Source organism: Aulonocara sp. 'chitande type north' Nkhata Bay, linkage group LG12 (assembly GCF_057382095.1).
Source record: "Aulonocara sp. 'chitande type north' Nkhata Bay isolate Kocher_YH1m ecotype deep benthic linkage group LG12, A_spYH_male_GT1.1, whole genome shotgun sequence".
NCBI classification, from domain to species: Eukaryota; Metazoa; Chordata; class Actinopteri; order Cichliformes; family Cichlidae; genus Aulonocara; species Aulonocara sp. 'chitande type north' Nkhata Bay.
In genome coordinates this window covers 8,167,585-8,181,458 of record NC_141355.1, presented here as the reverse complement: position 1 = coordinate 8,181,458, position 13,874 = coordinate 8,167,585, and the positions used below count along the sequence as shown (strand labels likewise).

General features: G+C 38.7%; 1 protein-coding gene across 1 annotated transcript; it reads right to left on the bottom strand.

Moving 5' to 3' along the window:
* Positions 1–1,164: 1,164 nt before the first annotated feature.
* LOC147316883 (dynein axonemal heavy chain 5-like) lies at positions 1,165–12,969 on the bottom strand. The gene is made up of 19 exons (XM_086313058.1): positions 12,844–12,969; positions 12,552–12,628; positions 12,346–12,470; positions 12,009–12,244; positions 11,603–11,821; positions 11,403–11,465; positions 10,862–11,100; positions 9,682–9,829; positions 9,470–9,562; positions 9,003–9,202; positions 8,704–8,857; positions 8,030–8,193; positions 7,650–7,806; positions 7,218–7,430; positions 5,433–5,657; positions 4,274–4,446; positions 2,989–3,059; positions 2,477–2,584; positions 1,165–1,646 (listed from the first exon to the last, which is right to left on the bottom strand). Exons 1-19 carry the CDS (start codon positions 12,967–12,969, stop codon positions 1,417–1,419), a joined length of 3,021 nt encoding a protein of 1,006 aa, XP_086169184.1. The 3' UTR covers positions 1,165–1,416.
* Positions 12,970–13,874: the final 905 nt, after the last annotated feature.

The following is a 13,874-nucleotide window of genomic DNA, read 5'->3' as shown; positions in this document are numbered from 1 at the left end:
ATAGTGACAAATAAATTATAATTAAAATTGTAGTATCACCCTGGCTACAGCGATGAAAAGAAAGTGTGTACAAAGTCAAGACGTAGAAGAAGATAACTGAACATTTTCAAACATCATCACTAAATGCTTGACTAAACCTCAAAACTTCTGTTGAATAACTTAAACTTCTGAATAACATCGAAAGTCAGACCTGTCGTCACAATAATACTGCAAGAAAACTAGCCCATTCGCTTATACCATTGGTGTGTATCTTATGAAGAAATACACAAAGCCAACTTCAATGTCACTTTGCTAAAAGCAGAACAGTTAGAAAGTCCACCACCTCCTCCTTGTCTTTTTTTTTTTCACCACCTCTCTAATCCAGAGCGTTTCACTTTAATTTGCTACACAGCTACAACATCCAGGGGGACCTCAACCAGTCCAGCTTCAGTCCAGGGCTAATCCAATAACATCTAGCAAAAACGTTCCCCACCTGTGGGTGGATGTTGTTCTTGGAAAACTGCTTATTTAGGCCCAAATTATAAACTATCACCATTGCAAAAACTTCAGGCACCGACACATATGGTGGTCAAGTCAGAATCATAAATCACCTTAAACACGCATGTTTTTATCTTTTGTAACAACAGCAATGCCATGGATAACTGTGTGTAATCGAACAAAATTAGAAAAAATTAGGCAGGTTTCCTAATAAAGCTGTATTAACAACATCTTAACAACTAGTTTCTTTAAGAAATCAAGTCACTTCAAAGGGATAAAGCAAGCCCTGCTTCTAAATCTCAATAAAAATGTACCTTTAAAATATTGCTCATATTTAGGCATGTGTGTAATCTTGAAAAAGAGTATGCCCTTTAACGACTACTTACTGCAGTCAAAAAGCTACCTGCTGCTACTTAACACACACACACACACACACACACACACACACACACACACACACACACACACACACACACACAGAATAAAAAAGAGGAAAATGATCTCTGACCCCTCTCGCCACAGGGAGGAATTATTCCACTGTTATGTTTAATGACTTGCCTCAGGACAGCAAATGAGGCAAGGAGATAAAGCGATTTAACTATTACTCTAAGAAATAAATCACATGAAATAGCAGGCAGAGCCCAAAGTTTAATTCAAAAACTGACTTATAAAATATTACATGTTAGAGTTCAATTCCATTTTAGTGTTATTTGTGATTCATTTCAGTTTTCAAGATTAAAAATTTTGCTTTAAAAAAAAAGGAATCATTATGCGATAAATCTAACAGCCAAGAGTAAATATTGATGTCCATGCATGCACAGCATGTCCAGGCACCATCTGAAACAGATACAGTTCATACACTTCAATATTCATTCTGTTAACTAAGGTGTCATTTACTGATGTTAAGAACTGCCTCCTTTAGATATTTCCTCTGACCAGTCAAATAGATATTAGCAGTCTTGTTCTACTTCCATCACTAACCATGGTAAGGAAGATGCCAAACTCTGGGTTCATGTCCACATTGTCTCCATCTGTGAAGACAAAATTTTTGCGACGTTCCTTCTTGCAGGTGAGAACTATCGCGATCTGCTGGGCTGCCACAGAAAGAACTGGGAGGTCGATGCGGTTGAACTCGTCAAAACAGCCCCACGAACCAGACTGAGCCAGACCTGGTAAATCACATAAACACAGAGCTATGGTCCGTCCGCTGCAAACAAATAAGATATCTGACATTACATATTGTGTGATTGTTGTTTTTTTTTATCTGTATTGTTATGATTTATTAGCAAAAAAAAAAAACCCACAGGCCTATAACCTGATAACTCAAACCCTTAAACTTCTTTCTGGGTATATATTTATTGTCACGGTCCTGGGTCGGTGACCCAGTGTTTTGAGTTTTGTTGTGTTTTTGATCTTTGAGTTCATCATGGTTATCACTGTTAGTGTTTTGGTTTCTGTCTCAGTATTTCTAGCTCTCTAGTTTGTTGCTCTGTGATTTCTAGTTCTTGTTCCCGTGTCCCTATGTTCAGTGTCAAGTCTGTGTCTCTGTGCCTGTTGTGCTTCCAGTGTGTCTGGTTTTGCTTCACCTTGTCTCGTTAGCTCTGATTTCTCCCCGAGCTGTGTTTCCCTCCTGTCTCCCGTTCCTTGATTGCTCCAGTCCTATGTTTTCCTTGCTCTGTGTCATGTCGTACCCTCACCATGCTGTCTGTTTTTTCCCCTCCGAATTCCTGAGGAAATTCTAGTTCCCAGTCCTGGTTTGTTTTCCTAGTTTGTGCTTCTTAGTTTTTAGACTCAAGTGTCCAGTTTAGTTTCGAGTTTTCTAGTTTGGGGTTTTGGTTTGTTTTTTGTGAAGTTTAATCTTTATGTAAAGCCTCCCAGCAATAAACGCTGCCTCTTTAAGTTGATTCTGTCTCATGAGTTCTGCAATTGGTACGTACTTCCTGCTTGCCACACAGTCTATCATGACACTTATAGCATGACTTTACTTAGTGATTCTCACCTTTAAATATTCTCCCCAAGCCTCTGAAGTCCATCTGGTCAGAGCAGTTGAAGACCACAACGTACTTTCCCAAACAGCGACCCATGTCTTTTATGGTCTCGGTCTTTCCTGATAACAAAAGGCAACATTTTCACAGCCTAAACTGAAATGCAACCATTTGTATGCTGATAGAAAACCTGACAACAAATGATCTCATAATAGAAACGATCAAAGCTAACTCTGTAATGAAGCCGTTCCCGACTGAGATAGCTGTGTTGTTTGATTCTTCATTTAAATGACCTGAGTTGTATAGAGTCTAGAAGGGTAAATTATCTATATTTAAAATGGTTAAATTCAATTACTTTAACACTTGGCAAACCTTGGAACAGCTTTTTAACATGTCTGTCCCATTCCGAAATCATAAGTTTTGCATACCAGTTCTAGGTTTTCATTCCTATAAAATGTTGCATTTTCTTTTTGATTCAATGTAATTTCCAAAAAATAGATAGATACTGTGTGACTAATTTTCATACCTGTTCCAGCTGGACCAGCAGGTGCTCCACCCATACTCATACCAAGAGCTTGGGCTAAAGTGATGTAACACCTGTCCAATTGTAGACACACAAACATAATAACAATCTAATTTCATAAATCATGAATCATTTCATAAATTCATAAGCTAATAATATCCATACTCAAAATGACCACAAATGAACGTGATCTCATTCTCCACAAGGTTCAAGGATTAAGCTTTAGAACCCTGCCCCTGAAGCTGATGGGGATTCAGCGATTTGCTCAAGGACACATCAGCAATCAGGATGACTGACAACAGGACCTAGCCCTCTGGTCACTGGTCTCCATCTTCATTACAATGACTGACCTCGGGGTAAAAATCATGGTAAAGCTGGGATACTGACATATTTTCTCTCCTTCAGCAGATACAGATTAATTCTGACCACTCCGTAACCAGATTTACTTTTTTCATCCCAACATCTTTTTTGCCACAATTTAGGACCACTTGCACCTTTCCCTTTTTTAACGTGATGTGGTGGCAGCGAGGAGGTAGGACAATGATAGCAAGCAAAACAAAGAAGAAAGACAGCATGAGAAAATGATGGAAAAGCAGAGCTGTCTTGGCGCCTCTAGCCATAAGGCCAGCATGCCACTTTTTTGGAGAGCTGCTGTCTGATGTTAGATGGTAACTCCCTCCCTAGTGCTGTCCTCTCACATCTCCTCCTTGTCTCTCCTCATCTTTTTTTCCCTCCTTGTCTCTTCTCATATTTTACCCTCTGTGTCTGTTACTAAGACACTTCTTGTTGTTGGACTGCTGTCTCCCTCACTCTGTCTGATCCTCTTTCCTTTTCTTTCTGTCATTCATATCGCCTGTTAGTTACAGATGTGATGATCGCTGTGTAAGACTGCTTCATCCTGCTTCATCCTGCTTTCTAATTTCTCATCCTCACAGTCCCCGAGTTGTCTTTTTTTCTTTGCTTTACAAATCCAGTCATTAGTCAACCACAGAAAGTTTAATCCATTTCATGAAACTTGACATTACAACGAACAATCACGGTCAAGTTTTCAGCATAAATCTAGAGTGGGTTCCTAAAATAACTGATGCATGATGCAGCATGCATTTCTGACTTAGTTACAAAGGCAGGGTCACGTTTTCTGTACAGTCACTCCAAGGTTACACTGTCTTTGTTTAAACTGCAAAAAAGAAAAGTTATACTGCTGTTTTTTTCCTTTATTTTCTTATTAGTGTGTGTGCATATGACTTTTGCCATTATGATACATTTTACTGACGTATGTCTGCTTTACCTGTCCGTCAAAGGTGTAATGACAAGCCTTTCGGTACACCCCAAGAATTCATTCTGGTAGACAAAGCCCACATCTGTAATGTTGATGATCATCTTGTCTGAGTCCTCATTGAAGTAGAAACGGCACTGCTTCAGCCATTCAAAGTCACTGGAGCTTTTGACATGCAACCGGCACTAGGTGGAGAAAGGGTAGCGATAAGAGACAGGGAAAGAGGGAAAGAGAGGGCAGAAGGAGACAAGGGGATGGAAACAGAAGTGAAGGGAGAAGGGAGATGGCATGTGAAGAATAAGAAATTGAAGGGCACCACTCAGAAGATTATTTGAAAAGAGAGATGAAAGCCAGATAAAAGAGGGGAAGAAAGGTGGAAGGGCGGGATGTGTGAGGAGGGATTTCGGTGACAGGAGGGTAACATTAAAAGGGTGGAAAGAGAAGAGAAGCAAGAAAGTGGAGGATGAACGAAGAGGTCATGAAGTGAAATGGGAAGAAAGGAAGGTAAAGGATAGGGGAGAGTGAAAAGGAGGGAAGAGAAAAGTCCAGCAAGTTAAAATGATGCAAATGGGAAAAAGTACAAAATGAATTAGAATAGTAATGAATAGAAGAGATAAAAAGCAGAATATGTGTGAGAAAAAATACAGTGGGGGTAGAAAAGTAGCAGTGTGATATATTATTGGAGAGGAAATAAGGTGAGGCAAAAATGTGTTTAGAAACAAACAGGACAAAGGAACATGAGCAGGACAAATTAATGGTATGAGCTAAATAAATACAAATGATTTTAGAAAGAACTGAAAAAACACATCCAAATAAAGTTTCTTCAAACTGCTTCTATTAACCTTGGGGTTCAGCAACATGCTTATTCTGCCTTAAGTGGAGATTCAAACACAGTCGTGACTTTAAATATTACTTGACTGCCATTAAAACCCCTCTGACTACTTTCGACAGAATTTACTCGCTGCAGTAAACAACATTTTGTATTCTGACATGGCAGCCCTTGGGAGTCTGAATATCAAACACAGTTTACAGAGTGGTTGCTATTTTGAGCCGGAGATTCTAATCTTGAACAGAAATTGCAAAGCGTTCATGTGCACAGTTCAGCGTCAGTCTAACTGATCCCAGCTCGGATGTCTCTGGCCTCTTTTCACCGAATGATCAACATACTCACCAGTTCATCAAATATGTCCCTCTGGTGGACATGAATAGTGATGAGGGTCTCATACTTGGTCCTCTCCACAGCCTCCAAGTCTCTTGTGGTCATGTCAATCAGGGTGTTAAGGAGATCCAGGAAGAACTGGTTGGTTTTGGACATGATGCGACGATCGTATCGGGCATTGGTCAGAGCTTCTTCTGAGTCCCTTGTCCAAATCATCTGAATACCCAGTAACCCCACCTACATTAATGTGCAAAAAACAAAACACATCAAAATGGTCAAATGTACCGATGACCTTAGAAATCTAACTATTGTTTTGATGAAGGAATACTATAGCAGTTTAGTACCACACCCCAAGATTTACAGAGAAAATAACAGCCCCAATTCCCAAAAGTTGGGATGCTGAGTACAATATAAATAAAAACAGAACGCAATGATTTGCAAATCTCAATAACCCATATTTTAGTCACAACAGAACATAGAAACAATAACAAATACTTATAGAAAACACACCCTTTTAAGAAAAAAAAAATACTTGTTCACTTTTAACAACAGTCAGTAAACATCTGGGAACTGGGGAGACCAGCAACTGTACGTGGGTAAGGAATATTGCCCAGTTCTATTCTGACACAGGATGTTTCCAGGTGGTGAACAGTCTGGACTGATGTAAGGCAGTTAAAAACCCAGAGTATCCTTCTACAAAGTATGCGATTTAGCTGAAATATGCAGGTTGTTCCCTGAAAAAGACAGGGACATGACTGGATTGGAGCATATTTTGCTCTAAAACATTTAGATACTTTTCAGCAATGGTGGTATCTATCCAGATGTGGAAGCTGCCAGTTTCATAGGCACTAATGCACCCCCATACCATGAGAGAGAGCAGAAAAAGACAGATTGCGTGAGGATGTGGTCTCCATGTTGTATAAAAAGTTTTCCACATTGGCTCAGTCAGTGTTAAATGACCTCTGGTCCAGAGAATATAACGGTGATTCTGGATCATGTTCACACATGGCTTTTTCTTTGCAGCATAGAGCTTTAGCCTGTACAGCAAACTGTGCTCCCACACATTGATTTTCTGGAGGTGTTCCTGAGCCCATGCAGTGATTTCCATGACAGAATCAGGTCTGTTTGTAATGCAGTGCTGCCTGAAGGTCTGAAGCTCGCAGGCATCCAATATTGATTTTCAGCCTTGCACACAGAGATTTCTCCAGATACTTGAAATCTTTTGATATCACGTAACGTAGATGACGGGAAATTCATATTTGCAATTTTACACTAAAGAACATCATTCTGTAATTGTTCTACAATTTTAGTTTTTTGCAGATTAGTGAAACTCAGCCCAATTCTTTCATCTAACATGCTCTATTTATATCCACTCATATTACTGAGCTGTTGCCAGATATCCTAATTAGTTGCAAAATGTTCCAGCTGTTTTTTTTACTACCACTAATTTATCCAGACTCTTGTTGGCTGTCGTTGTAGTCATTAAATTCAAAATGAGCCAATATTTTATCTCAAAATAGTTTTCTCAGTTTTAAACATTTGCTAGATTTATTATATGGGTTTATAAGACTTGCGAATCATTGCATCCTATTTTAACTTACATTTTGGAGCATCCCAACTTTCTTTAGAATTTATTTTGGAGTTTATTACAATGTTCATAGTAGATTGCCTCTTTAGGCTACACAGGTTTCTGTTTTTGAGCAGCGCCGTCCTTGCTCCACAAGGATAGCCAGTTGTGGTCGAATCAATGTTTTAAAACGTTTGCGGATTAGTTCCTGGATTTGGACAATGACTTACTTGAGATGGGAAGGAGTTGAGGAAGTCAATTAGCTGGAAGCCAGAGTCCTGGATAGCCAGAGCAGCTTGTCTGATCACAAGGTGCAAAGACCTCTGGGATTCTTTCAGCAGAGCATTGAGCCACACCTCCACGTTCCCTTCAGCTGTGACGGGACGATCCAGCTCCACAGTCTCTCCCTGCCGTGATGACACGGCCAGAATGCGGTCATATATCTGTGAAAGGCAACACTGATTAGATCGATTATTATAACTACAATGATGAAGTTATTTTTCTTATAAAAAGTATATTTTTCAAATTCTACATTACTCTGATTAGTTCATTCAATTTGACATTAAAGCAGCTATTATATTTTATTACTTTCATGTTACAATCACATATTTTTCAGAAGGTTAAGTGTTTAAGATAAACAACAAAAAAAGAACATAATCCACCTTTTCATGAAACTGGACACACTTGATATTGTCAAAGACATTGAGAAGGTGGGCCTGGATGGTGTGGGAGTCAGAGGCCTGGCCCAGGATCTCCAGCAGGGCAGGATCAGAGACAAAGAAGAAACGAGGAAACAGCAGACGCTTCTTCTCCAGATAACTGTTTGACCACATAATTTTAAAAAAATCAATACAAAGTATCATCTGACAGACAATACAATAAACCAGATAGTTAACTGTACAGCATAAAAAAGGAAATCAGTCACTTCACTTACCCTCACTACTGATTATCGTTTAAAATCTTCTACCTTTCTTTTGGTGGTTAAGTTCATTAGAACCTAAAAATAAGGGCCATGGTGGTGTTTTAAGTTTTTTCTACTCACCCTGTTAGAGACTTCTGACAGATCTCCAGCTGTTCGAGGAGATGTGGAAGCAGCTGTCCCATGGTCTCATCCCCCACGCATGACTGTACCACATTGGGCATTTCATGGGCTCGCATCATGATCTTCACCCATGACTTATCAATGTTAGAGAAACGCTTTGCTTCCTAAAAAGATTGAGTTAGTCAATTATCTCATGATCACTGTTTGACTGTTTTATTATTTTATTTTGTATTTGGTTATTTCTTTTAAATGCTTGGACGCTGTTTGGCGCTGATTTTAGAATTAAGCTCGTAAAACAATCTTACAAAGGCAACATTTCACTATTATTTCTTCTTCTTTTAAATGTCAAAACACTGTGGCCTGAAAACATTGCCTGGACCAGTGATTTATTTTGCTCAAGAGACTGAAATATAATTTTTGAAAATGAAAATAAAAGAAACTCAACGCCTGGCACATTAATGCACTACTGCACCTAAACACCCAGAATATTGTCCAGAAATCTGATAATGATGTAAAGATAGAATTTTTTTATGTAAATTGTGTAACTGCAAATGAGTAATTTCAGTTCAGTTCACTTGTTTGCCTTTTAAACTGAAATTGCCTTTTAAACTGCATTTGGAGTCCATGTTTAAGCCTGATAACCAATATGAATCACATCCTGAAATGTTGTTCACCTTAGGCAACTGTTTGGCGATATCTCCACCCACAAACACAGCCTCCAGATAGATCCACAGGTTCTGGACAGTCATCCAGTGCTCGATAATATCAGTGGTGTTGGAGAGATTCTGAACCCACTTCTGAATCTGGCCTTTAAATGGGGTGTTGTACCTGAAAAAGAAGGTAAATCTTCACGTTCGCCTTACTTAGGGACGCACACCTGTGTGTGGCTCGTCTAATGTCTAGATTTCCCACAGCTGTGGAAGAAGATCATCACTACCGACACTAATGATAATGACACTCAACACTGCCGTACCGGTTGCTCATAAGGGATCCCAAGATCATTAGGCTATCCTCCATGCTGGCAATGATCTCTGATGTGCTGTCTCCTCTCAGCAGCAACTCCCCACGGGTCTTAAAACTGGCAAATGTAAAAGTCTTGTTGTCCCACTCAGCGATCACTTGCTTCAGCTTTTGTTCAATATCACGCTCTTTCACAGCACTGATGCAGATATCCTGCACAAGAATCCCGCCCCCCAAATGTTTTTAAATGTTAGCAATAAAAATGCTGATGGCAAACAGATGCATATGCACTGAAAAAACAGGATTGGTGTTTGCACTGAACAGGACCACCTATCAGTTAATTCAATATATTACTCTTTAAACTTTTTAAATGTTTTCATTTCCTCCAAACAATTTTCCAAACTTGTATTTTATTTGGAATTTATTATATCAAATAAAAAAGAAAACACATTGAATTAGCAGCTAATGATTCGTTTGTACCTCAATCTCTTCTTTATACTTGAGTAGAGGAGCCTCCATTATGTTACGCAGCTTGAATGTATCAGTTTCCACCTCAAAGGTATGGCCAGTCACCTGGATACAAAACAGGACAAATTACAGCTATTATCATTATCATTAGGTTCTGGTGATGACTTGATTTCAGTCAATAACATTCAGTTGCAGTGCTACACCAGTGGCCATGTTTCACTAACCTCCGTTATCCTCTTCCAGTGCCGGGCCATCATTGCTTTGTTAGTCATGAGTTCCAGCAGGGGGCAGCACTCACTGAATTCATCAATCGTTTTCTTCAGATCCTGAAAGGCCTGCCACTCTTTCAGAGCACGAGGCAGTTTTCGACACCTGGTAGTTCACAGGACGTGACAGTCAAACTCATATTTATTGTCTTCTTTCTAAACTACACTTTAGCTTTGCTGAAGTCAAGTAAAGTTGACATGAACTAGATTAGATGTATAGTTGACATTTTGTTTGTTAAAGGAAAAGTATTACAACACACTTCAAGTTTGGTATTAACGCTACAAGAGTCATTGGATTGGACAACTTGTTGAGTATCCTTCCTTACTAGCACAGAGCAAAAGTTCATGCATCAGTGTCTGTTCATAGCTTCACTCAACCAAATCAACACCTCCACAACAGATAGCTGACATTTCTGCCAGAGGAAACAAATATCCTCTCTTCTTCAGCTCTGACTATAGCTCTATATTTTCCTTCTGACTGCTTCTAATGTTTATCTAGATTTTCATTGTCAAGTAATCCCTTCCAGCTATATTAAAACTTGTTCTTAATTTCTTTAGGTAAAATAAACTAGCCTGTAGCCTATTAGCCTCTTTCCCCTTCAGTGTCCATTTGACACATGCTGGACAAATGTGACCACATAAAGGGCAAAGATTAGCTTTGCATTGTGAGACTGAAATATTAATGCAGTGTTGATGAAGAACAGGAAGCTTTGTTTCTGCCACTGGAAAAAAAAACAACTTTTTTTGTTGTTATGTAAAACTTTTGGGTTAGTATTTCGAAATTATAACATCTCGAAACAAGTTTCCATATTGTAGCAAGTGAGAGGAAGCAGTTTCTTTAATGCCTGAAAATAAGAGTGATGTTTATGGATGGACTAATGAAAATCATTTAATTTAATTCTGCTTTTTTTTTTTTCTCTTTGTGATGTCACCAATTCCTGCAGTAATGAGAGGGCTTGATTACACAGTATGAGAAGGTTATTTTCTCACATAGTCAGTTTTGTTTGTTTCCAGTTCAGCTTCTTTCCTGAAAACGTCTCCTTCTTCATTAACATATTTTAAGCTCATGTTACTACATCTACAGTTAAAAGAGTTCAACAGTTGCTTGAATAAAAAACAAACAAATAAATTGCCAAACCTCGTCTGAAAGTCGAGCAGCTCATTATTAATCTTCTCGATGCAGATGTCAGCCCAGAGGATATCATAGTAGCCATTAACTGTATCGATGACATTGTTGTAAAGGCCGTACAACTTCTGCAGCAGAGCCAGTTGCTTCCTAATCTCCAATAGCTGAGGATGCTGGGTAACAGGAAGTCCAAAGAGCTCTTCGCCTCCCGTGTAAGTGATGTACTTCCTGAACAGGTTGTCAAATCGATTCTGAAGAGGAGAAGAGCTACGATTAGGTACAGCTTACGCTCTGATGGACTTTAAAACATTACACATTTGAGGTAAAACATTTGCAATTATCTGAGTATAATTTATACAGAATAAAAAATCTGTCTTTTGCTAACCATGAAATAGAAACTGTAACAGTATAATAATAGTAATAATAATAATAAAAATATAATAGCTCTTTTAACATCAGTTTCAAGTAACTACTTTTCTGAGGCATCAGGTCAATGCAGGATCTAAATATTTACTAACTGACAGAGAGACAAAATAATTAATCACTAACCAACCTGGAACATGATCAGCCGGTCACTGGCATCTTGGGGTGCAAGTCCCACAACCATGGGACCATCCTTAAACAGAGAGGGAAAAGTGTCATTTTAGTAGCTATTATTAAAACTAACCTTAACTGTAATTAACTGAGCATTTATTTGTTGAATTAAAATAAAAAGTTTAATTGAAACAGAGCAAACAGCCATAGATACTTTACCTTTTCATAATCTTGATAAAAGTGTTGGCAGTCTTCCAGAAAGGTCTCCACATTGCTGACCAGTTCTTCTCTGAAGTTTGGCTGCAAGGCGACCAGCTCGTTCTGCACCTCTGTGCTCCGGGACAAGAGCTTTTCCCAAGTGTAGCGCAGAGTATCCACTTTTTCAGCCTCCTCTTTAGCCACTGACAGTTCATACTTATGGAGCATGGCATAGGACTCCTGTGAGGAAAAATAAGATACTAAGTCTTCCACCTGACAAAAACTAGAATGTGCAAATGTGTAATTATTTCTTTCTGAGCTTCTTGTACAGACTCATAAAGTCAAACAGCTAAAAATGTCTCTTTCCCACTGTGTGTATTTGTGTGTATAAAAAGAGCTTCGATAAATATGTGATGCTGTGGTTTACCTCTATGGGCCCAACTTGAAAATCAATAGATATCTGGTGCTCTCTGATCTCCTTCAGTGCGGCCATGGCAATACGAATATCATCCAGGTCTTTGATCTGTCGATTCAGTTTCTTTCCTGCTTCATCTACAAAAGCAAAAATGTGCTCCATCTCTGAGCGACATTTCCTGTTACAGTAAAGTCCGTAGTCCACCATCCAATTCTTGATTTCAGCAGAGAGGGACATCTTTAAGGGTGCTGGCAGGAAGTAATATGAGCATGCAGAGAGCATCATTTAACTTGCTGAAAATCTCAAAAATCTCATTCATGCCGGTTTTAAATTTGTAACTTAATAAGACCTGTGAATAGCGCCAAGGCTCCTACAGCAATATACTCTGGTTCAGAGTTTACTTCCAGCTCTAGATCTCGATAGAAAAGAATCTGGCTCTCAAACTCCGATAACAAGGGACTCCCCTCGATAAATCTGTTCAAAACACAAACAAAAATAGCACTAGTGCGATGTCAGATAAGCAGATTTATATAGAAACCATACATTTCAACGTACTTCCTCATGGTCTCTTCACGGTCTTTCCTCCAGATGTGATGGTAACGGCTAAAGTGATGTAGAGCGGTCACCACTTCCTGCACATTAATATCAACAGGAGAATATGAAATGAAGTGCACTTATAGAAAAATAAAAGACATTTATATTCATTAAATATACAGAAATATAGATGAAAATATCTGTTGTAAATGTGGGATAAAGAAATATAAAAAGTGTATGGCATGATTTAATAAAAGACAGCTAAGTTTGGATTAGTTTCATATAAAAAATAGCTTAATTAAGTGCCATGTACCTTTTTACTGGAGGTGATAGAGGTGCTAAGTACAGAGATTAGCTTGGCTATTTCCTTGTTCTCAGACACACTCTTGTAGTAATTTCTGGCTTGGAACGGGATGGCCTGGATCATAGAAGCTGACATGTCTGAGGTACTGCCATCTGAAAATGACAGAATTTCACAGAAAACACATTGAGCAGAAATGATGGACATTATTCTTCCAAATATTAACTTCTGGGCTTTTAAAACAATTATATGTTACAGGTCTTTTTACAAGAGAACATGTTAATAATGGAATTACTTCCATTTAGTTTTTCTCTCTCTGTATATATAATTTCTAAAAGTAAAATGTGCTTTTCATAGTGGAAATTGATTATCCCTGCCGCTTTCTAATTAAATATGTATTTAATTTGCATTAAATATGAAATTCTTGAATATTTTCCTCCCCAAGCAATATTATGTGTTTCTGCCCCTGGTCAGATATTTGCTTGCTCTGCTGAGCTGTAAAATCGAGTTGTAATTGTATGCTGAAAACAGCAAATCTTAAAATTTTAAAAATGAGTGAGCTGACACAGTTGGGAGCTGTTGAAGGTCTGAGGTTAAGCTATGAAAGTGATAATGTTCTCTATTACCAGCCAAGCTTCTGTATGTTGTTGCTCCATCCTCTGTTTCGCTCTCAGAGCTGTCTTGTTTCAGTGCTGCCATTCGCCTTTCATTCATTTGTCTCTGGAAAGGGGAATGTAAAACCTCCGGGTTTATTTAGTACACTGCTGGACCACGACAATATTAGTTTAAAAAGAGCAGTTCTAACAGTTTATTACAGTTATCAAGCTAAATGTCACAAATTGATTTTTCCTTTATTCACCTTAGATATCCTTTCTTTGCTCCACTGGCTGACTCCTTTGCTGACACTGACTACACACTCTACAGCGCGGTTTAGAGCCTGTTGAACCTCCTCCAAAGCTGGAACCATGACAATGTTAGGGATGGAAAGGGTCATGTTTACTCTGAAGATTGCATGGTGATCGCTGCTTTTGCCATGGCTGGTT

What these genes read in the sequence shown, in the direction of transcription:
- LOC147316883 (XM_086313058.1), bottom strand. Translation starts at nt 12,969, where the DNA reads ATGTCAGCTTCTATGATCCAGGCCATCCCGTTCCAAGCCAGAAATTAC. An exon ending in GGATCCCTTATGAGCAACCG is followed by an intron (nt 8,858 to 9,002) that starts GTACGGCAGTGT and finishes CTTCTTTTTCAG; the next exon opens with GTACAACACCCCATTTAAAG. An exon ending in TCGCCAAACAGTTGCCTAAG is followed by an intron (nt 8,194 to 8,703) that starts GTGAACAACATT and finishes CAATCTTTTTAG; the next exon opens with GAAGCAAAGCGTTTCTCTAA.